Genomic DNA, 24,409 nt, shown 5'->3' with positions numbered 1-24,409 from the left:
AACTGGTCTGCTCTGATGCTGCTACTTTTCAACCCTCCCTTCCTGCAGAGAAATGAAGCAGAATTGGGAGCAGGGTCTTGTCAGACACACAAGCATGGCCAGAACGAACCGAACTGGGTTACAATAGCGTGCTTTGCTTACCGCTGCTTTTGAAGACTGCCCCAAAAGTGCAGCTGGTTCAGGAGGCAGCACCCCGGTTATTGTGAAGAGGTAGCTGATGGGAACATACCTTGCCCATCTTTTAAAAAGTTACACTGGCTGCCAGCTTGCTTTTGAATCTAATTCAAGGTGCTGGTTATGACCTTTACAGTCTAGGACGGGGTGGCCAAAATGCGGCTCGGGAACCACATGTGGCTCTTTCACACATATGGTGTGGCTCCCGGGAGGGTGGCTGGGGGGGCAAAGGGGAGGCATGCCTCCCTGACCAGTCTTCTCTTCCCCAGCCAGCGTTCCCCTCCCTGGGTAGGCTTGAGGTGAGGGGGAGCAGAGAAAGAGAGCACCTTTAACTTCTCCCAAAGCCCCCCCCCCCCGGCTTGGAGAAGACATTTGCCTCTTTAAATCCCTTCTCCAAGCCAAGCCGGGTGGCATCGGGGCGTGGGGAGGGTTGGAGAACACATTTAAAGTTAAGGTTGCTTTCTTTTCACCTCTCCCTTCCTCCCCATTTATTAGCTTTCTTTCCAGCTCTCTCTCTTTTTTCCCCCCTTCCTTCCTTTCTCCTCCATCGATTTGCTTTCTTTACTCCTCATTCTTTCTCTTCTCCTTTCTTTCTCTTCCTTCCTTCCTTCCTTCCTTCCTTCCTTCCTTCCTTCCTTCCTTCCTTCCTTCCTCTCCTCCCTCATCTGCTTTCTTTGTTTCTTTCTCTCTCTTCCTTCCTCCGCCTCTCTCCCCATCTACTTGTTTTCTTTGTTTCTGTTTCTCTGTCTCCTTCTTTCTTTCTACCTCTTTCATTCTTTCCATCCTTCCTCCCCCTCCCTCCCCATCTATTTGCTTTCTTTACACTTTTCTCTTTTTCTCTCTTTCTCCCTCCTTCCCTCCCCCTCCTCTCATCTATTTGCTTTCGTTGTTTTTCTCTCTCTTTCTTTCCACTTCTTTCTTTCTTTCTTTCTTTCTTTCTTTCTTTCTTTCTTTCTTTCTTTCTTTCTTTCTTTCTTTCTTTCTTTCTTTCTTTCTTTCTTTCCATTGCTCTCTCTCTTAGACAAATAAATATCATTAGCAAACAAATAAATATCACTGGACAAATAAATATCATTATCAAGATCTGTTTTTACCCCTTTTGTTTTTATTTTTGGAAGTCTCATTTAACGTTAATAAAAAGCAAATCTGCATATTTTCCAATAAAAACGTGTGCGTCATATTTGTTCATGTCTTGCAGCTCTCGGACATCTGACGTTTATTCTATGTGGCTCTTATGTTAAGCAAGTTTGGCCACCCCTGTTCTAGGATCAGCGTGGGGCAGGCAGACATGCGCATGCATGCGGCCTCTGCTGCCTGTTGCTAGGCCATCTGTGTGAGGTAAAGGAGGGGGGAAGCGAGGCGGTGGTGATGAGGAGGAGGACAGCAAAAATGAGAGGTGGGAGGCAAGAGGGGAAGGAAGGAAGGAAGGAAGGAAGGAAGGAAGGAAGGAAGGAAGGAAGGAAGGAAGGAAGGAAGGAAGGAAGGAAGGAAGGAACCAATCAAGAATGTGGGGTGGGGGTGGCAGGAGAGGGCTCCAAGAGCCGCATGTGGCGTGGCTCATGAGCTGTGGTTTGGCCACCCCTGGTCTAGGATGCACATATCTAAAGGGCTGCCTATTTCCATGAGTCCTCAGGCCCCAGTTACAGTCCTCAGGTTGCCCCCTCCTGGCTGTGCCCCCACGTATGGCAGCCTAGAGCCGGTGCCTTTCCCATTGTTGTCCCGCTTTGTGGAATAGGCTCCCCGGGGAGGTCAGTAGGGCACCGCCGCTAGAGGTTTTAAGGAGGCGCTGCCAGGGCATTTTATCTGCCAGGGTTTTGATGCGGTTCAGGCTACAGGCGTAGGGGTGGGGAAGGGGGGGGGACTATTTTGCACTTGGTATGTTTAAAATTCTGATCTGTAAGCTGCCTTGAGCCACCAAGCAAAGGCAGGGTGGGAACCCTTTGATAACAAAAATAAGTTGGGGAGCCAATGAAGACGAACAACATCTGGACCTGGCATCAGTCTGCACTGTCTGCTTGGCAAAAACCCCGATTCAATGAAGGTCAACCTCCTCTTTAATCATACGCTGTCCATTTGGCACAAGACAGACTCTACACCTGTCTGCCAAGGAGTACATGGCTCCCCCCACATGCCAGAGGCAAGTTGCTCCTAAAGCTTAACGTGACAATCCAGGCACCTTCTCAGCAGTGTCAGTGACCAGAGTAGGGCTTTCCCAAGGGAAGGAGGAAGTCTACATCTTGCCCATACAGGAACTCGGAGGCAAGCGTGCCAGACCCTTGGGGAGCCGCCCACTGGGGAAGGTGGTGCCCACCAGTATCCAGCTGTAATATCCAACAATACTGACATCCGCAAAGAACAAGCAGAGAAGAACAGCAATTTAAGAGCAAAGTAAGAAAGTGGCTGTTTTGGTTAAGAGCTGGTGTCTGTGTTTCATGCTCCAACATTCCTGCACTTTTGCTAATTCAGTTTAATTTGCCTGCCGCCGTTGGCATTTTACCTCCAAGACTAATTTGAATTAATTTGGCCCCGGCGCAAGGCAACAAAGTGAGCCCGTTGTGAGCGCCAGGCTCGTCATCTCCGCCCAACCGGCGGTGGTGGTGGTGGGGGGAGGGGTGGGTGCTGTCATCTGAAGCCAAGGCACTTACGTGGGATGCTCCATCGACACTTCAAGGACGAGCTCTGGCGGCAGTTCAAATAACTCTGGGTCTTGGCCGTTGGCTTGCAGAATCAATGGAAGCACATCAAAGCGGCCATATTTGGCCTTCCAACCAAGCTGAATGCATAACTGAGAGCAGGGGGGGGGGAGAGAAACAAGTTGATGCTTTCCTCTCTCTAGAGGCAGAGGAATCTTAACTCCTGAGGTGCTCCCAAGTGGGGCATCTGTACAGATCCTTGCTTTGGAGATGGGGTCGAGGCCTCTCCCTAGATCCAGCAGCCACACGCAGCTTGAAAGGGGGCAACAACCTGGGCCGTCCCCGCATCTGGCGCCCCCTCTGAGATGGGAGGACTCACAATGGGATGGCAGAGCTCATGTAGGTGGGGTAGAACCAGCAAGCTGCACCAATGACCAGAGCAGGGCTGGTTTTCTTGGCAACATGGAAGCGAGCTCACATCATCACTGGACTGAAAGCACGGGTCCAGTTGCTGCAGGAACAGGAAGGGGTTTTCCAACCTCAGAAGAACCATATCTCTCACAAGGAGCTGGGGAGAGCAGCCTGTTATCACACACACCCCCTCAACCCTTAGCTTCTGTGCAATTCCCTCAGGATGTTCGGAGCTTAAAATGAAGGGCCTGGCTGGCTGTTGCAAGCTGTCCTCCAGGGACATAGCCAGTTTTTTTAGTGGGCTTTAATTTTTGTTGCTCTTTGTTTTAATGCTCACTTGTGTGAACTCCACATTGGCTGGATCTCCCACAATGGACCCATCAGTCATTTGGTAGCCGGCATAACGGATGAGTTGGATGTTCCATATACGGAAGTCATGTTTCCCATCTGTCCTTTGGGGAAAGACAGTGATGGTGGACCTGTTTGAGAGAGAGAAGGCATGAAAGCCCATCCGTGCTTGTGAGCCTAGGGGATCCATATGGAATTAAATGGAAAGAGCTCACCTACCGTATATTCCCACCATTGGTGGAGTACTCCAAGTGTCGACAGAGGTGCTCAAACATTTCCTTGGCAGTGGCACAGCTACGAGCATCAAACACCTAAGATAGCCCCGTTGGGGAGCAAAACGTTAGTTCCTGATCGTAGTCAGCATCAAGAAGAGTAACTATTAGGCTGCCTAGCAGTAGGAAGGAAACCACCACTGCCTCCAAACATGGGTAGGCTATTGTACTACTATTATGCCACAGTAATCATCTTGATCTTCTAGTGTGGGTGGCACCATCCCATTGGGAACAATTGCTATGATGCTCCAGAAGCACACCCCCTGGCCACGTGTGGATCCAGCCCCGGCCAACTCTTAGGGGACCCTTAGCTATGAGCAATGCCACCCTAAGTGGAGTTACACACACCCAAGTCCACTGGAGGAGGGTGCGGAGGAGGGCGTAACTCTGCTTAGGATGGTACTGCAATTTATTCCGGTATGAACTTTGATAGGCTTTATTTTATTGAACTGGCAGCCCCTTCACTAAACAGTTCCATAACCTGGATTTGTGAGCAATGCTCCCTCTATGCTGCGGAGTCCTGTGAGCAAAAATTCTATTCTGTGAGCTCCTGGCATTAAAGTGGTGAGCGAGCGATGGGGCCGCTGCATGAATCAGTGTGCTCTGGAGCCAACCAGGCCCGTAGCCAGGGTTTTTTAGTTTGGGGGGCCTTTTAAAAAGTCAGGGGGCACAGAAATTCACCCGCGGCCCTGCTTCTCCCTCAGCACATTCAAAGGGTCCCTTTAAATGCTTTGGGGGAGAAGCGGGGGCCGCGCATTTGCACTCCAAGCCATGAATTCACGGCTTGGAGTGCAGATGGGCACGGCCTCCCCCCACTTCATCCCAAAAGCTGGGGGGGCTTGGGATGAAGTCAGGGGGCCTTGGGATGAAGTCAGGGGGCAGGTCCTGGGAGGCCCCACTGTAGCCAAAGGCCTGGAGCCATCCTTCCCCAGCCACAACAAAAACACATGAGCCGGAGGCTAAAAAACTGTGAGCTAGCTCACACTAACTCAGCTTAGAGGGAACACTGGTTGTGATGGAAGTTCATAAAATTATTTGTGGTGCAGAGTAAGTGGATAGAGATAACTTTTTCTCCCACTCCCGAAATACTGGAACTCAGGGGCACCTTGGAAAGTTGACAATATTAGCTTCTAGAGAGACAAAAGGATGGACTTCTTCATAGAAGGCATAATTAACCCAGTACCAAAAGGATACAGTGATGGCCACTAGTGCTTTAGATGGATTTCAAAGAAAATTTCCTGGAGGACTATTAGGGGAGAAGCCGTGTCTCAGTGCTAGAGTGTCTGTTATGTGTGCAGAAGGTTCTCGGTTCAGGCTCCAGCACCTGCCTTTAATGGGAACAGGCAGGAGGAGATATGAAAAAACCCTCTGCCTGAAATCCTGGAAAGTGGCTGCCTGTCAGAGTAGACAACATTGGCCTGGATAAATCAGTGGTCTGGCTGAGGATAAGGCAGCGTCACAGTTGTTCAGTGGCTATGATGACTGGGTGGTACTCCATGTTCAGAGGCAGTGCACCCCGGAGTCCCAATTATTGAGGGGAGGTGACAACAAGCAAGTTTTTTGTTTCTGTTCCCTGTTTGTGGGTCTTGTGGAACATCTGGTTGGTCACTGTAGGGAATAGGCTTCAAGACTAGAAGGACCCCTGGTCTGATCCAGTAGAGTGGTTCTTACCTCATTATTAACACGAGAATAGCCCTGCTGGGTCAGACCTATAATTGTGCAGGCTTATATCAGGTGACCCCTGACCTGGGTAGCTCAGACTAGTCCAATCTTGTCAGATCCTGGAAGCTAAGCAGAGTCAGCCCTGGTTAGTATTTGAATGGGGGACCACCAAGGAAGTCCAGGATCTCCCCATCTCTTGCCTTGAAAACCCCATGGGGGTCACCAGAAGTCAGCTGTGAGTTGACAGCACTTTCTACTGCCCATCATGCTTTGCCTTAATTCTTGGGCACTGCACATTTCTGTCTCACAAAGACATTCCAAAAACCCATGCACACCCATGCCACATGTGACCAGCACCTTCATGGTCCATTCCACTCCATTCAATGGAGTTTCAAACCGACCCATTGTGTCAACTGTCAGTCACCTGTAAATTGGACCACTGGATTCTCCCAATACATCTTGGGGCGTTTCTCCAGGCTTGCCTGGCTGCAAAGTTAAGCTCTTCCATAGTCAGCTGGTAAGTTCCTGTGGCTTCAATCTCCTTGGCTACAGCTTCCAGGCGGGACAAGTGCTCCTTTATTTGGGGCCTCGGGACAAAAGAAACAGCTGCTAATGAACAGTGTCTGAATAGCCAGGCTGATGTCATTCCCAAAAGCAATTACCCCCCCAAAAAAGTGGATGCACAGATGTGACAGTGGAGGAAGTACTGAACACCTGAGCACAGTCCATCAGGAATACCTCTTGCACCAGCCCCAGATGACAACAAATGAGGCCGCGCATTCAGTTCTGTGGGGCGTGTGCTGGAGAGCATCGTGATTGCTTGTTCTTGGCATTTAAAAGATGGGACATTTCCAGCAGAACCATGGTCCTTAGGGGCCACCTTATGCATTAGATCAGCAGTCCATTTGGACCAGTATTACCAGTACTTCATAAGGGAGGATCCAACATTAAACTGCTGCATTAGAGTTCATGAACAAGCCTGCTACCTTATTTATAGTCCACCTTTCCCACGGGGACTCAAGGTGGATTACTAAATCAGTACAATCTGGTTTTAAGAGGGAACAGGGATTCCTTTTTCAATATAGGGGATACTATCCAGCATATCCTCCAGTAATTTCCTATTGTATCTGCTTATCTTGCATTAGACTTTATGTTAATCATCCTTTATATTAATAATACTTTGTGTTAATCATCACAGTAGTCAGTTCTGGCCCTCACTGAGTTAATTGATCCCTCTTTTTATTAGATCTTGTTTTAAACCACCCTCTGTTTGTTCAAGTGAATGGGAACCAGAGGAACTATGGGGTGAAACCAGATATATTGTCAAAGAAGAATGCTCAAAAACTATTCCTGTAGCCAAAAGAGATGAACACCTTTAATGGATGACTGAGGAAACTCTTAAAATTGCTTAAAATAGATGGAAATAGAATCAGAAGTCTAAATGCAGCATTCCAGCAACTGGCATGTCTACAGACAAAGAGAACTATTTAGAAAAACCAGTTTAAAGAAGACAAGAACAAAAAAGGAAAAATAAGAGATCTGTTCCACAAGATCCAAGAAATCAAGTGGAAATTGAACGCATGGTTAGGCATGCAGAAAGATCAACATGGAAAGACATTAACTGAGCAGGACAAAATAAAGAAGAGATGGGAACAATACACTGAAAATCTATACAGAAGAGATGAAGGGGTGACAGATTCCTTCCTAGAAGAATCTTCTGATGAAGAACCTGCAGCTTTAGAAAGTGAAGTGAAAGTTGTGCTCAAAGCAGTTGGGAGAAACAAATCACCATGAGTAGATGGATTCCAAGCCACAGAAAAAGAGTCCATCAAAATCTTAATGAGAATATGTCAACTAATATGGAAAATGAAACAGTGGCCCACAGACTGGAAACATTCGATCTAAATTTCAGATCTGAAAAAGGAGATGCAAAATATTGCAACAATTATCAAACGATCTCATTAATTACTCGTGCAAGTAAAGTGATGTTCAAAATCTAACAACAAAAACTGTTACCATAATGGAACGAGAAATGCCAGATGTTCACACTGGATTCAGAGATCATTTTGCAAATTTATGTTGGTTACTGGAGCATATGAGAGAATTTCAGAAGAAAATCGTAGATTACAGCAAAGCAAAGCTTTTGACTGTGTGGATCATGAAAAGCTACAGTTGGCATTAAAAGAAATGGGTGGGCCACAACATCTGATTGCTTTGATGTGTAACCTGTACTCTGGACAAGAGACTACTTGTAGGACAGGATATGAAGAAACAGAATGGAGTTGTAGTAGATAACTCAATGAAAATGTCAAGACAGCGTGCAACTGCAATAAAAAAGGCAAACACTATGCTGGGGATTATTAGGAAGGGAACTGAAAACAAATCAGCCAGTATCATAATGCCCCTGTATAAATCGATGGTGTGACCTCATTTGGAGTACTGTGTACAGTTCTGGTAACCACACCTCAAAAAGGATATTATAGCATTGAAAAAAGTGCAGAAAAGTGCAGAAAAGGGCAACTAGAATGATAAAAGGGTTGGAACACTTTCCCTATGAAGAAAGGTTAAAGCGCTTGAGAGCCAGACTGGTGTAGTGGTTAAGTGTGCAGACTCTAATCTGGGAGAACTGGGTTTGATTCCCCACTCCTCCACTTGCACCTGGCTGGATGACCTTGGGCAAGCTGTCGTTCTGACAAGAGCTGTTCTCTCAAGGACAGCTCTGGAAAAAGCTCTCTCAGCCCCACCTACTTCACAGGGTGTCTGTTGTGTGGAGGGGAAGGGAAAGGAGTTTGTAAGCCGCTCTGAGACACCTTTGGGTAATGAAGGGTGGGGTATAAATCCAATCTCTTCTCTTCTTCTTCTTCTCTTTAGCTTGGAGAAATGACGGCTGAGGGGTGACATGATCGAAGTTTATAAGATTATGCATGGGAAAGAGCAGGTAGAGAAAGAAATACTTTTCTCCCTTTCTTACAATACAAGAGCTCGTGGGCACTCAATGAAATTGCTGAGCAGTTGGGTTAGAACGGATAAAAGGAAGTACTTCTTTACCCTGTTTCCCCGAAAATAAGACCTACCCCCAAAATAAGCCCTAGCAGGATTTCTATGCATTTGTGGTATAAGCCCTAGTGTGTCTTCTTGAGAAAAAATAAATATAAGACAGTGTCTTATTTTCGGGGAAACACGGTATAGGTAGGAACTCTTGGTCTGGGGCAAGTGATGCACTGTATTCTTGGTCCTTGGGGGGGCAAGAGTGGGAGGGCTTCTAGTGTCCTGGCCCCACTGCTGGACCTCCTGATGGCACCTGGTAGTTTTGGCCACTGTGTGACAGAGTGTTGGACTGGATGGGCCATTGGCCTGATCCAACATTGGCTGCTCTTATGTTCTTAGAATGATTTCCAATTGGCAAAGGTGTCAGACAAGGATGTATTTTATCTCCCTAATTCAATCTATATGCAGAACATAACACAAGGAAATCTGGATTAGAAACATTAGGAAGAACTTCCTGGTAGTTAGAGCAGTTCCTCAGTGGAACAGGCTTCCTCGGGAGGTGGTGGGCTCTCCTTCTTTGGAGGTTTTCAAACAGAGGCTGGATGGCCATCTGACAGCAATGCAGATTCTGTGAACTTAGGCAGTTCATGAGAAGGGAGGGCAAGCAGGGTTGCCTCAGTGCTTAGTTCTCGTGGCCCTTTCTTACACGCCCAGGGAAATGCTGATCACCACTTTGGGGTCGGGAAGCAATTTTTCTCCAGACCAGTTTGGCCAGTGATCCTGGAGGTTTTTTGTGATGTTCTGGGCGTGGAACAGCGGTCACTGCAGGTGTGGAGGGGGAGGTATTTGTGAATTTCCTGCCTTGTGCAGGGGGTTTGACTAGATGACCCTGTAGGTCCCTTCCAACTCTATGATTATATGATTGTATGAAATATCATCCATTGCTTCTTTTATTCATCTGGGGTTCAGGGTATCCCAGCCGCCATCAAACTGTTTAACGCCAAGGCGGCTGCACATAGGGCTGGTATCTGGATTGGGAAAATAGGGGACTCTTTTGATTCAGTTCTTCTTAAAGTCCTGTGTTCCATTTGCAAAATTCCAAATTGTGTAGCAGGGGTAGCCCTCTGAGCTGAATTGCGGCAACCATCTCTTGAAGCTTGGGCTTGGCTGAAGGCTTTTCCCTTAAAGTTAAAATTATACACTCCGACCTCCAAGAGGGCTACCTTGGTTTAGTCATGGGTTCCGATGTCTCTACACTAATGCACAGAGTATGGGAAACAAGCAGGAAGAACCTGAAGTCCTAAGACAGGAAGGGGACTATGATCTTGTTAAAGACACATTGCAGTGAAACAGCTCTACTTCATTAAGTGATTTCAGGAACAAGACTAAAACCCCAGGGCAACAGCCCTGTTTAAATAGTATGCAAAAACCACACACAAACACACCCCACTCCCAACGATACACTATTTATATAACATCACTTCCTCATTGGTCACCTCCAGAGTCCTGGTGAGCTATTGTTCTGGATCTCCAAGCTCAGCCAGTTCCAGCCCTAATACATAACAGACCTAATAGGCATTACTGAAACTTGGTGGAATGACACTCACAATTGGAATATTAGGATTGAGGGATACAACTTATTTAAAAGGGACGGACAAACAAGGAAGGGTGGAGGAATTGCATTATATGTAAAGGAGGTATATACTTGTGAGGAAATACATTAATCTGAGCATGCAAGTCCACAGTTGAGAGTGTCTGGGTAAAAATAAAAGGAGAGTAAGAAATAATGGTGATATTATGGTGGGGGTCTGCTATAGACCACCAAGCCAAGCAGACAACTTGGATGAGACACTCCTAGAACAGATTACAAAGTTCTCAAAGAGACGGGACATGGTGGTCATGGGAGATTTCAATTACCCAGATATCTGTTGGAAGTCCAGCTCTGCTAAAAATGAAAGGTCCAATAAATTCCTGAGTTGTCTTGCTGAAAACTTCATTTCCCAGGAAGTGGAGAGGGAAACAAGGGAATCTGCTATCTTGGACTTGATTCTTACCAACAAGGAAGAACTGGTTGACAAGGTGAGAGTAGTGGGCACCCTGGGTAGTAGTGACCATACAATTTTGGAATTTACAGTCTTGTGGAAAGTAAAAGTTGTACATAGTCAGACATACAGGTTGGACAAAGAAAACAAATGCTGACAAACTTAAAGTTCTGTTGAGTAGAATCCCATGGTCAGAAATACTTAAAGAGAAGGGAGTTCAAGAGGGGTGGGAGTTTCTTAAAACTGAAACACTGAAGGCACAATCACAAATGATTCCTATGAGAAGGAAAAATAGGAGCCTAAAGAAGCCAAGGTGGCTCCATAAACAGCTTTCTAAAGACTTGAGAAATCAAAAAGACCCATTCAGAAAGTGGAAAAAGGGCCTTAAAAGCAAGGATGAGCATAAACAAACAACCAGTGCTTGTAGAGAGAGAGTTAGGAAAGCTAAAGCTCAGTATGAGCTTAGGGTAGAGAGAGATGCTAAAAATAGCAAAAAAAGGTTCTTTTCTTATGTTCAAAGTAAGAAAAAGAGCAAGAACATGGTAGGCCCATTGTGGGGACAGGAAAGTGAAACTGTTACAGGTGATGAAGAGAGGACAGAACTGCTCAATTCTCTTGTGAGGGAAACGGAGCTCAACAAGGCAAAAACAGAACACATGATGAGGGGAGGGAGTTGCAGCCTAGGATTGCCAGAGGGGTAGTACATAAACACCTAGTTTATTTAAATGAAACTAAGTCCTCAAGGCCAAATTAATTGCATCCAAGGGTACTAAAAGAACTTGCAGTTGTAATTTCCGAGCCTCTGTCCTTTATTTTTGAGAATTCTTGGAAACAGGTGAGGCGCCAGAAGATTGGAGGCGGGCAAATGTTGTCCTCTTCTTTAAGAAGGGAAAAAAGGAAGATTTGGGTAACTACCAACTTGTCAGCTTGACATCTATACCTGGGAAAGTTTTAGAACAAATAATCACAGTCAGTCCTTGAGCATTTAGAAAGGACAGCTGTGATTACTAAGTGCCAGCACGGGTTTCTCAAGAACAAGTCACGTCAGACAAGTTACTACCTTGCTGGATCAGGGGAATGCTGTAGACATAGCTTATCTTGATTTCAGTAAGGCTTCTGATAAGGTTCCACATAATATTCTTGTTGACAAATCGGAAAAATGTGATTTGGATCCTATGGTTCCTCATCCTCTTGGAGAGGAGTGACAAGTGGAGTGCCTCAAGGATCTATCTTGGAACCTGTTTTCTTCAACATCTATCAATGATTTAGATGAAGGAATAGAGGGAATGCTTATTAAATGTGCAGATGATACTAAATTGGGAGGGGTGGCAAATATGGTAGAAGTCAGAGTCAGGATACAGTATGATCTTGTCAAGCTGGAATACTGGGCTAAAACAAATAAAATGCATTTCCTATCTATGCATTTAGGTAGGAAAAATCAAATGCATAATTATAGGATGGGGGAGACTTGTCTTGGCAGTAGCATGTGCGTAAAGGATCTAGGGGTCTTAGTAGACCATACACTGAACATGAATCAGCAGTGTGATGCAGTAGCTAAAAAGGCAAATGAGATTTTGGGCTGTATCAACAGAAGTATAGTTGGCAAGGGAAGCACCCTAGAATAAGACTGAAGGCTTTACAAAACCTCAAAGAAAGGGGAGGCTTTGGATTAACCAATTGGAATTCATACTATAGAGCAGTGGCATTGGCTTGGATTAGAGATTTGGTTACCTTAGACGACCAGATAATGTTAAAATTAGAAGGGCATGATTTGATGATGGGCGGGCATGTGTTTCTATGGTATGGGGAGGCGTCCACCCAAAAGTACTTCAAGCAACATTGGCTTCGAGCATCCCTCCTGAAAGTCTGGGAAATTATACATAGACAATTCTTCACAAAAAAAATCCAAGACTGATTGCGCCTCTGGAAGCTTTTACCCTACCAAGCATTTATGAGGAAGAGAAACCAAGAAGATATTAAGACATTTTAGACTTTAAAGATGAGCTGAAACAACTAAAGGACTTATCGTGGTGGCAAAGAGTCCAAATAGAATCTAGATACACCAAAGACAAGAAAATAGGTTTTCACGAGAGCTTGTTGATTTAAAAGATTATGTTAACTACTGACTCAAAATTTATAAAAAGAGCTTACACCCTCCTACTTAATGATATCATGTTGGAGGAAACAGTTAAAGGAAACATGATCCAATGGACACAAAATGTAGGACATAATATTGATTTTGAGCAATGGGATCAAATGTGGAGGAAAAATATAAAAATTACAAAAGCTATACCCTATAAGGAAAATGTGTATAAAATGTTTTACAGATGGTATGTAACACCAGAAAGGTTAGTGAAATATGATAGTGAATGTTCAAGTAAGTGTTGGAAATGTCAAAATAAGGTGGGTTCGTTTTATCACATGTGGTGGCACTGTGAAATAAGTAAAAAATACTGGGCATGGATACATGGAATATTGCAAAAGGTGTTAGGTACGGATATTCCATTTACACCTGAGGTACTATTATTAAATATATTGCCAAAAGACTCTAGCAAATATGACAATTATCTTATTGTATACTTAACCACTGCAGCTAGAATCTTATATGCTAAATATTGGCAGAGACCCCTACAAAACAAGAATATATAAATAAAGTTTTAGAGGCAGCGGAAATGGACAAACTGACTATTTTTTTTCCCATTCGATTTATATACCGCTCCTAACCACGAAGGGTCTCTGAGCGGTTTACATAGGGGTTAAAATTCAATTTTATTCTACCTAAGGCCACATAGTACACAGGGGGCGGGGCTTTCTACCAGCACCCAGGCAGCAGGGTTAGCCGATCTTGTTGGCTTTCTCCCAGCAGCCTCAAGTGTCGAATTCTCCGGTGCCCTGGAGCAGGTCTCCCAGTCGGCGGCTTCCTTTCGGCAGGCCATCCTGATGCGGCGGCGTGTCGGCTGCAGCTTCGGCTACGTCCAATCGGCTCCGCCGCGCTGACTACGTCATCGCGCCTCTCATGGCCCCGCCTCTTCCGCCGCTCGACGCTGTGCCCGCTGGTCATCCGAGTCATTCGCCACCATTCCGCCACTCCGCCGATGCTGCCAGTTCTCCACAAGGAGGAGGGTGCCCCCTGCCACCTAGGGCAGGTACCCATTTTATCTACTTGAATTTTAATGCTTTCGAACCGCTGGGTGGACGGGAGCTGGGACTAAGGCCGGGGAGCTCACCCCGGCCGCAGTGGGTCTCGAACAGCCATAGTGGCTATTCGTTGTTGTTACAGCAGCAAGCGTTTTACTGCTTGCGCCACCGCTCCCTATTGATAAAAGGTCTCCCGGACTCTACATTTCAGAACACTTGGTCACGATTTTATAGCTGGTATAACAACTATATATAGGCAGAAATAATTAAAGACAAATTACAAGAAACTACAGTTTGCTCTATTTAACCCAACAATGTAGAAATTTAATGATATTTATTCACATTAAACAAAAGTAGAAAATATGGATTGTATTTAGGCACAAGAAATGTATTAACTATATTAACCCCATGAATGCATTGTATGTATGTTTGTATGTCTGCTATGTTTGTTGGTATATGTTTGTAATATGTTGGAAATCAATAAAACCTGTCCTTTGGGGCAGTTAAAAAAAAGAAAAGAAACATCTACTTAAGTATGATTATAACAGTACAGTCTGTAGAGCACAATGTGTTTGTTCCACTCAGTTTGCTGGTATTCTTCCACCTGGAGAACTCCCCAATTACTGCTCATATTTGACTGTTCCTTGCTGTAGGCGTGCATTTATGTCAGTACGCCTTAATGCCCTACTACCTAGAGTTATGCAAGGGAGGTATCTTAAGAGACCATCCCCTCTGACAGAGTGTGTGCCTGCGGTGCAGGTAGTGTCGAGACACCCTCTGTCATGTGACCTTTGAATGTAATCCTTTTTCTGAGCCTAGAAGTCTTTTAATTCTTCCCTTGCTCCAAAATATAGGTCCTACAGAGACGTTACCCTCTTTTATTAGAAGATAATAGTAGACCCGTCACTCTTTTGGCTGTGAAATTTTAGGCATCTGTGATTAATTTTTCAGCCATTCAAATGGGGTCTACCTTTTTCTATATTTTAGTAATCTACTGAAAAATGGTACGTTAAGAAGCAGAATGAGGTAGAGAGAGCATATGTATATGTTTTTTTAGAAAACAGGCTTTTCATACATTAAAAAAATCTTATAGATAACTGTACATATTTTCAAAATAGATTCTTCATATGTTTTTTAAATTTGTAGATAGCAGGTGCAATGCCACGTGCAGAATTTCTAAATTCCTCCTGACATTGGCACCATTTTAGAGTTATATCTTTATGTGGCTACCATATATCCCCCTCCACCATCAGCTCTGTGCGACTGGAGGGCTATTGCCAGCTTTTTTTTTACACTGGTAGCTGCTCTAATGTTTTAGAGAAGAAGAAGAAGAGATTGGATTTATATCCCACCCTTCACTACCCAAAGGTGTCTCAGAGCAGCTTACAAACTCCTTTCCCTTCCCCTCCCCACAACAGACACCTTGTGAGGTGGGTGGGGCTGAGAGAGCTCTGACAGAAACAGCTCTTTTTCAAGGACAGCTCTTATCAGAACTATGGCTTGCCCAAGGTCATCCAGCCAGGTGCAAGTGGAGGAGTGAGGGATCAAACCCGGTTCTCCCAGATTAGAGTCTGTGCACTTAACCACTACACCAAACTGGCTATTAGAGCTATATCTCCTCTTAATTTTTTTAAGCTGGCAAAAGCCCTCTGGTGGCAGCAGCTTTGAGAGGGTGATAGAGGAAAGTGTGGTGGAAAGTCCAGCATGGATGCTCTGTTGCAGCTGCATTCAGACTGGACTGAAAATACAACAGAGGATCACTGCCACAAAGCAACCTAAGTCTCTGTAGGACTGCATTGTTGCGGCTAGGGTCCCTTGCCCCAAACAAGAGGCCTGTAAATGCCTGATTACCTTGAGTAGACACAGCAGAAGACAAAATATCACAACACGGTTCTTGTGGCACAGATAACAAAACTTGTTTGTATCACAGCTGGTTAAGTTAGAAGGTGCCCAAGAGAGTCTGGCTGTTCTGAGGCCAAAGAAGGCGCTCGGGCAGCAGGAGAGATAAGGAGAGATAAGGCTGAGGCAGCCGGTCTCTCTGAAACACTCACCGCATCCAGACTTAGTTCCGACAGAGAGTCCTTGGCCGCTCCTGCAGGGGTGATATGCCTTCGGTCTGGAGCAGGGTTTTCCTCCCCACCCCTGCAAAGCCTAGATGGTTGCCCCAGTCCCTGAGGCAGCCTAGGGTGCCCAGCCTCCAGGTGGGGCCTGGGGATCTCCCGCTTGCAGGGCTATTTTTGGGCAGGAATGCACAGGAACAGATAGGGCTGCCAAGTAGGGGCGGGGGGCGGGGAAACCCCCGCTTTGGAGGCCCAATCATATAACTTATGACTATATGACGAGACAAGGGAAAATCAAACCTTGGCAAGAAGTCTATAATGGCTGATACATCACCAAATGGTATTCAAATACAAAGAACAAATAGCAAAAGAAAAGGGTTGGATAAGACAGAAAACGACCTTCGAACAATTAATTACAGGAGAACAAAAACATCTATTAGGAAAAATTTATAAAATGCTATTGCAATGTGAAACAGAAACAGAGCAAGTTAAAGACTGTATGATTAAATGGATGAAAATTTTTGGAGACGATCTTTCCATGAGCCAGTGGTGAAATTTGTGGACTAAAGAGATTAAATTTACTGAACCACAAATATTAAGGGAGAATTGGTATAAAATGTTTTTCAGATGGTATATCACACCCAAACAAATTGCAAAAACCAATAATGGATATAACAGGAAGCGTTGAAAATGTCAGAGCACATTCTATCATATGTGGTGGACATATAAAGAAAGCAAGACAATATTGGATAAAAATCCATGACGAAATGCAAAGATACTAAAACTTAAGTTTGCAACAGAACCTAAAAGTATGTCACTAAATATTTTACCAAGTAATATCATGAGAACACATAGTGAACTATTTAAATATATGGTAGCAGCGGCAAAGATAACATTTGTGACAAAATGGAAGGTGGAGAAATGTCCAGAACTAATGGAATAGAAGAACAAATTAAACAAATATGAAACAATGGCAAAACGCTGCACATTTTGTCCCAACATTATAACATTGCTACTTTTTATATTTATATTTATATTTATATCTACATTTTATTCAATTCTCTGTATTATCTGTTTAATGGAATTTTATGTGAGTCTTCCTGAGCCTGCTTCGGCGGGGATGGGGGATATAAATCAAATAAATAAATTATAATAATAATTGTGTTGTAATGCAATCAAGATTGCGCTTTAAAAATTAGCGGATTGCTCAGGGGACAACCTGAAGGGAGGCAGGAGGGCAGTGAGCATTTGACATTGATGTCACAAAAGGGCAGCGGAACATAAAATTCAAAATCAGGAATTTCTCACTAGCAAAATGCAAGATCAGATCCAAAGGGGGGGAAATTATGGAAAAGATGGATTCAGAAAATGCGGGCTAACAGGACACTAAACTAAAATATACTCTTGGGGAGGGAAAAAGCTGTGCAGAAAGTTTTGCAAACATTGGCTGCGGTCACACGGAGCAGTAAGCAAGCAAGAGGGACTGAAGAGAGGCGGAGTTTCCGGGCGCGATCTCACAGCAACATCTGGGGAGCGTAGAGCTCCCATGGCTGATCCATGGCTACCGGCCGAAGACGCGCAGTAAAAAAACTAGTACCTCCGAGGTACTAGTTTCTGGGAACTGCACAGCAAGGGCGGGCGCCTGATCGCGCCCCTGCCGGACTCCCGTGGCATCCGGCGCCCGCCGGGTGGTTCCCCCCCATGCCTCTAGAAGCAGCCAACAGTGCGTGCGCACAAAGGTGGCTGCTGGTGGGGAGGGGGATCCGGCGGGTTACTCCCCCCTCCCCTCCTTGTGAGCGGCCCAGGACCCTGCCCAGAGTGGGCTGTGAACGGCCCGTTCCGTCCCCTTCCAATCAGCCGGCTGCTCTCGGTGGAGGTGCGGATGCTCGTGTGATCGGCACCTCCACCTTAACCACGGGACCTTGCCGGGACCTCATCGGTTCGTCTGATCCTGCTCCCACGAGGTATTTTGCCCCGGGGCTAAAAACCATGCCCCCCCCCCCCCCGCAGTTTCCTGCCTGTGTGACCACAGCCATTGATTATTTAAGAACGCCGATGCAGAAGTTTGCACTTGTGTGGAAATGGTCTGTCGCTCTGCCTATCCTACCTCACAAAGATGTTGAGAGGAGAAAAAGGATGGACGTAGAGAATGTTCTGGCAATGCTCAGGATTAAAGTATAATGATGCAGGGATCATCTATGGACCTCTCTCCCCAGGGACATTCGTCTGTCCCCTCCTGCCAACTGTCTTCCGCCAGCAGATCAAAACTTCTTTGTTTTGTCTGGTTCTCCCTCAAAGATCTGTACTTCCTTCCCTACTTTTAAAATCTGTGCTTAAGTCTTTGCTTTTAAATAAGTATGGTTTGGTTTTAAATATTTTATGACGTGTTTTATAATGCCTGTTTTAACTGTTAGTCACCTTTGTGGTCCTGATGGGGTGGAAAGGCAAGGTACCAATTTTGAATTAAATAAATCCTGCCCGCCTTGCAGGGATGGTGTGAGTGGCCTCCAAAATTGGAAATGACTTGAGGCATCCAACATGCCCTTTGATGCTCTGCAAAAAGCTGCTGCTTTGTTTACAATAAAGACACCATGAAAGCAAATCCTTAATAGCTCTAATTAAAAAATTGTTGAGTGGAACAGAGCAGTCCATCTATACATCAGGGGACCTGCTGTCATAAAAATTAATTGTTGGTGGAGGGGCAATTTAAAATCAGTTGCATTTATATATATTTTAAAAGAAGCACCTGCATCAGTTAGAAACTGAAGAGATAACTAGAAATCCACTTGGAAAGCAGTGAAGAACTCTCAAGTCCATTCTGCTTTCCCTGGCTCTGAAAAAAACTGCTTCGTGGATGACTGGGGTGGTTTTCTTCAAACACAACACAGACCAGTTTCTGCAATGGCTAAGGACCGGTAGAAGCGCACAGCTAACTCAAGATCCAGACCCAGGTGTGTAAAGTTCGGGGCGGGGAGGTGGCAGGCCTTGAGTCCTCCTGAGATTTCCCCAGCCCCAGGGAAGTGTTCTTAGGATGACAACCTGGAGGAAAAAATGTCCTGGCCCTTTCGTAGAGGTGTGATGTGCCACCATTTACCAGGTGAGGTTATTCACGGCCATGCCAGGAAAAGTTTTAACTGCCTATTTCCACACATTAACTTTCTAACTTTGTAATTTATGATATTTTACTGTTTTATTGTCGTGTCCTATGTGACCTGCAACCCGCCCTGAGTCCGCTTGCAAGGAGGGCGGGATATAAATTTAATATAATATAATAAATAAAAACTAAGCCTCTATTAACGGGAAAGGACATTTTATTCTTCAAGCCTGTTGGAAACACTACATATTGTACATAAGGAGGAGGAGGAAATTGGATTTATACCCCGCCCTTCACTCGGAGTCTCCCATCTTTTCCCCTCCCCACAACACACAGACACCCTGTGAGGTCGGTGGGGCTGAGAGAGCTCTTGACAGAAACGGCTCTTTCCAGAACAGCTCTGATGGAACCATGGCTTGCCCAAGGTCATCCAGCAGCTGCATGTGGAAGAGTGGGGAATCAAACCCGGTTCTCCCAGATTAGAGTCCGCGCACTTCACCACGACACCAGACTGACTGGCTAGAGGACCCCAGCTCCCGTGTCCAGCCCCTGTTCCCCCTCTCCAAAGGGCAGTCAGGTTTGACCATAGAGTTCCCTGTGATCACCCTGCCAGCACCTCTTGTCACCCACCAAGTGAGATACACATTGAGGGTCCTCTGGTGTTTTATGAATTTAAGCTAACAAATGTTAAGCTTGAAAGTGTTTTTCAGGCCAAAAAGGTATGGAGTAGGCAAAAGCAGAGGTTAGGAATGTTTCTTTCCATTGTGTGGCCAGTGGCACAAATAGGCTGTTTGTTTCAGTTTCCTGTTGAAGGGACAGAAGATTTCCTAACTAATAAAATGCTGCCAGTAGCTTAAAAATAACCCCATGTAACCTGTCTTATAAGTACCTGACCTGTCCAGGGATGGACAAATGTAGAGTGAATGAATGAATGACAGTATGAGTGTGTGTGTGAGGGGTGAAGACCCAGGACAACTGACTTGCTAATAACTCTCCTCCCCATCCTAAAAGAGATACTTACTCTCAACAATGGGTTTCCTGAGGAGGCCTCCCTTCACCAGCACTTCGTCTACACCTGGTCCTGCTTCCCCTAACCACTTCACCTTAATTGAGAGACAGTTTGGTGTAGTGGTTAAGTGCGCGGATTCTAATTTGGGAGAACCGGGTTTGATTCCCCACTCCTCCACTTGCAGCTGCTGGATGACCTTGGGCAAGCCGTAGTTCTGACAAGAGCTGTCCTTGAAAAAAAGCAGTTTCTGTCAGAGCTCTCTCAGCCCCACCTCCCTCACAGGGTGTCTGTTGTGGGGAGGGGAAGGGAAAGGAGATTGTAAGCCGCTCTGAGACACTTTGGGTAGTGAAGGGCCATGGGGTATAAATCCAATCTTTTCTTCTTCTTCTTAATTAATGGCCTATTCATACAACTCAATAGCCTCTCCCATCTTGCATTCAAGGGTCATCAGAAAACTTTTAGTTTACGTCTAGCAATCTCATCAAGGCAATATTAACCCGACTCAGGAAAATTGTCACAAGTTTCCCTCTGTCTTTGTCCATCCATGGGAGAGTCATTAAGCCTCTCCCAACACATTATTTTACACCTGAAAAACCAATCGAGGTATTGTTTTAAGGGCACACACATCAGACCACCCCAGGGTTAATTTTTCCTATAGCTGGACACTCTCTGCTCCATGCAGTGTGTGTGCGTGTGTTCTCTCAGTGCTAAACATCGCTCCTCCACACAACGGTGGGCTTCCTCCTTCTCTCTGGGAAACACAGGCCATTTCTCTCGTTGTCTTCCATGGATCTTGAACTCCAAGACTTGATAAATATCTCCTTCCCCAAATCACTTTGCATGCTACTCCCTTTTATTTTCCCCTCTTAGATAGTTTGCGTGTACCCCAAGTGCATTGTGTGTATGGTTTTGCCCTTTATTCTTTTTAGAATAAAACACCTTTCCTGTTGTACTACCGCCTGGTTTATTTGAGCGTTCTCAGGGAACAATTCCCGTAGACATTGGTGGAGTTCCGTTACCCCCTCTCGCTTGTCTCCAATTATGCTAATTCCCCCAATCAGGGGTCATTCCTGCAGGAGTGCACAGGAGCAGAGCTCCGGCAGTAAAGAGCCCAGGTGGCGGGCACATGCAACAAGCCCCACCCCTTGCTCCCAGCAGTCCTCAGTCAGAGCAAGAAGCAGCCAGGTAAGTTGCAGGTACAAAGCTCTCCCTCCTCTGCGAGGACAGATCCAACCCCCCCCCCCCCCCAATAGCTAGCAATCCAAAACAGTCCAGTGGAGCCTAAGCAGTGGGTGTTGCCTTCTAACACACATCCGCTGATGTCAGGGGGTGTGGCATATGCAAATAAGTTATGCTAATGGGCTATACTAATGAGCTCCTGCACCTGCTTTTCTACGAAATGACCCCTGCCCCCAATTAATCAGGAGATACCGATTTGGGTAATACTGACAGCGGAGCTTTCCATCTACTGGACCTTGCAGTAACAAAGCTTAATATGGAGGAAAAGGTCAAAGTAAGCATAAATCGGACTCACCGTTTACATGAATGGTAGAACTGATTGATGAATTCTATTGCTTGAGGTAAGAGCTCATCGGGGAGGGTGGGTCCATCTCGAAGGCCTCTGACCAAACCTTTTGGGTTCATGAGAGACCCCCGGCAAACTTTAGCCTTGCAGTCAAGAGCCTGTGGGGGGAATAAACAAGACAGCCGGATCAGAGACCCTGACCCATGGCTGGGGTCCGCAGTGGGCAGTGTCCGGATCTGACCAGTGCCCCAAGCCTGTTCTGCTATCCATCTTGGCTGCCCTCTCCCCCCCCCCAAGGACACGTGGGTCGGCTGTGGTTTCCCATCCACACGGGCAGCAGGCTTCTTTGGTGTGACCCGCGGATGCAGAGTTTATTTATCTACTCCATTTATATCCTGCCTTTCTCCCCAGCAGAGACTGAAAGGGGCTCACTTTGTTCTCCTCGCCTCCATTTCATCCTCACAACAACCCTGTGAGGTAGGTTAGGCAGACTGGGGGTTCAAACCTGGGCCTCCTGATCATTGTCCAGCACTCTAACCACTACATGATACTGGCTCTCTCAGTTCATAAAATACAGGAGACGAGAGGCATTTCTTGGATGCAAAGGGCCTCTCCTTCGTAATCATGTTTAAATTGGGACTGTATAAACGAGGGAGTCAAATCCAACAGGCTCTTCCCACTCCCTCCAAGAGTCTTCTTCCACTGGAGGGTTCTTACATTTCTCCTTGATCTCGTATTGAATCATTACAGATTCGGGGAGGGGGGTACTCTGTTGCAGCTTGAATAAAAAGGAGCCTTGACAGATAAGGTGGCCAAAGACTTCATTTTGTTTTCATTGCTCTAACAGTTTTGTGCTGTGGGTATTCTGTTGGTCATTGTAAGCAAGCCAGCAGAGAGGTGGGATGGAAATCCATTAAATAAGTTGAATAGTAAATTATTCTCCCTCTTCTAGTCTACATATAATACGTGAACATATCAAACTGTCAAACCAAACCAGCCCATTGGTTCATCAAGTTCAGCATCATTTACTCTGATTGGCTGTAGCTTTTCAGGGTCTCAGGCAAGGACCCAAGGATTGCTACTGGCGCCTTCTGCATGCAACGCAGGGGCCCTGCCGTTCAGCTATAGCCCCTCCCTGCTTCACTCTGTTATTTCTTTCATAAAGAGGAAGATAATTTAAAGCATCCTGCGTTGTACCCTCAGCCCATCCAGCTCAGGGATTCCTACTCCGTGACTGGCGGCAATTCTGCAGAATCTCCGGCAGAGAAAGGTCTTTTCTCAGGCTACTGGAATAGAACCCAGGGCCTGAGCCACGTCCCCTCCCCAAATCACCGCTGTCTTCCTTGGGATTCTGTAGTGATAGTTTTCGGGTCCCTGGGGTCTCAAACCTTGATATTCATGAGAAGGTTTCTGGTGATGTCATGGTTGGTGGTGGCAGCGATAGATTGGAGAGCAGTGTTAATAGTAAAACTTCCACACATCACTATGAATTGTACCACCTTGTGTCTGTGAGCATGTAGGGTCAGAATCACATGGCTTTGAAGACAGATATTTACTGTGTCTATATTTAAGACAACAAGGGAATTAACTATGTGCTAAAGGAAAAAATGCATTTGATCCACCAGTGCCAAATCTCAGTGTAAATCCCAGGCACACCCGGATGCTAGTGAATTAGGGCGGAACTAAATGGGCAGGCTTTTAAAGAACTGGTTCCAGATTCCCCAGAACCGGCCCTGTTTCCCTGCAGCCAGACAGCAGCCGGGGGTCACATCTGTTTAGGAAACAAAGGAAAGCCCGTTTGGGCTCGGAATGCCACCAGCAAGAGGAGGGAGGAGGGGCTCCTACCTCCTCTCCCCCGGGCTATTTCCCCATTCTGAAGTGGTGCTGTGAGAGTTCTCCCGTGTTGCTGCTCCATGTGCACAGAGTATCTCACACAGAGCACCAAAAAACGGGGAAATGGCTCCTCTCTCCTAGCCTGATTCCAGCCCAGGGAAACAGCTCGGAGGGGAGGCAGGAGCCCTTCCTTTCCATGTGGCAGCGTTCCAAGCCTAAACAGACGTTTGTCACAGCTCCTGTGTGGCTGTTGGGGAGCAGAGCTTGTCCCCCAACTCTTCTAAAACCAGCGTGTTTATTTTGGCCCTTAGCTACTAAGATTTCCAGGTTCATCCCCAAGACTCCGAGCCCTAAAACCTGAGTCTAGAATAGGGGCTGTGGCTCAGTGGTGGAGCATCTCGGCCCCAAGTTCAACCCCGGGCATCTCCAGGTAACAAAGAGCCGGGCAGTCAGTGGTGTGAAAGACCTCCTCCGCCTGAGCCCCTGGAGAGCCGCTGCCAGTCTGAGTAGACAATGCTGGCTTTGAAGGGCTGATGTTCTGATTCGGGATAAGGCCCTTTGTACATTCTCAAGGCCACTGTCTTCTTTTTTCACATGTCCAGATGCCACATGAGACCAGGAAGACCCATTGACAGCCTCTGACGTAACAAAATCCTTGAGTCATCGCTTAAACCCTCCTAAAACCCGCTTACCTCTTTGGCCTGGTGATGCAGTGTGTCTTGTAGGCTTGTTCCATTTTCCCAGTTTTTAATGGTTAAATATCTTGGACAGCCAGAAATCTGATTCATTGGTTTGGTGATACCATTTTGAGGAGGTTTCTGAGCCAACGAGAAACAAAAATACGAGTTATGAATCCCCTTCTCAACTTGGCACCCAGTTCTTGCCCTTCTGCTAGAGATGGTGGTGAGGTTCTGTCACTTTATCCATAGAGTGGCCGCGTGAGATTAGGCAAAATAGTGATTTGCTCAAGGCCTTTCAGAGAGCTCCACAGATTTGAGCCTTCCCCCTTGGGTCTCCTGTATAAACGAGTTATGGCTTAGTCAAGCCTGCTAAGATGCGAGAGAGTTCAAGTAATTGAAGGGCCGTGTGCAACCCTAAACTGGTTTGAGACCAGCTTTAAATTAGGTTTCAAGTCATGGGAAGGACCTCCAGGGTCATCTAGGTTTAACAAGTTTATCATGAGTCCACACCTCCCCCATACACAAAGAAATCTAGGGACT

The 24,409-nt window shown here is 45.9% G+C and overlaps 1 protein-coding gene across 1 annotated transcript in view; it reads right to left on the bottom strand.

The window, feature by feature from the left end:
• The window catches only part of NOS2 (nitric oxide synthase 2), a 48,750-nt gene extending 24,749 nt beyond the window's left edge, over positions 1 to 24,001 (bottom strand). Inside the window, exons 1-6 of the mRNA XM_015421913.1 lie at positions 23,882 to 24,001; positions 21,366 to 21,514; positions 5,925 to 6,087; positions 3,786 to 3,877; positions 3,556 to 3,697; positions 2,820 to 2,959 (exon numbers count right to left, since the gene is read on the bottom strand). Coding sequence (XP_015277399.1) covers positions 2,820 to 2,959; positions 3,556 to 3,697; positions 3,786 to 3,877; positions 5,925 to 6,087; positions 21,366 to 21,514; positions 23,882 to 23,977 — 782 coding nt within the window. The 5' untranslated portion in view covers positions 23,978 to 24,001. The remainder of the gene's footprint in view (positions 1 to 2,819; positions 2,960 to 3,555; positions 3,698 to 3,785; positions 3,878 to 5,924; positions 6,088 to 21,365; positions 21,515 to 23,881) is intronic.
• Positions 24,002 to 24,409: the final 408 nt, after the last annotated feature.

This window comes from Gekko japonicus, unplaced genomic scaffold (genome assembly GCF_001447785.1).
Source record: "Gekko japonicus isolate JY-2015 unplaced genomic scaffold, Gekko_japonicus_V1.1 scaffold43, whole genome shotgun sequence".
Classification (NCBI taxonomy): Eukaryota; Metazoa; Chordata; class Lepidosauria; order Squamata; family Gekkonidae; genus Gekko; species Gekko japonicus.
Note: the sequence above shows the minus strand (reverse complement) of the source record. Positions and strands in the feature narration are given on the sequence as shown.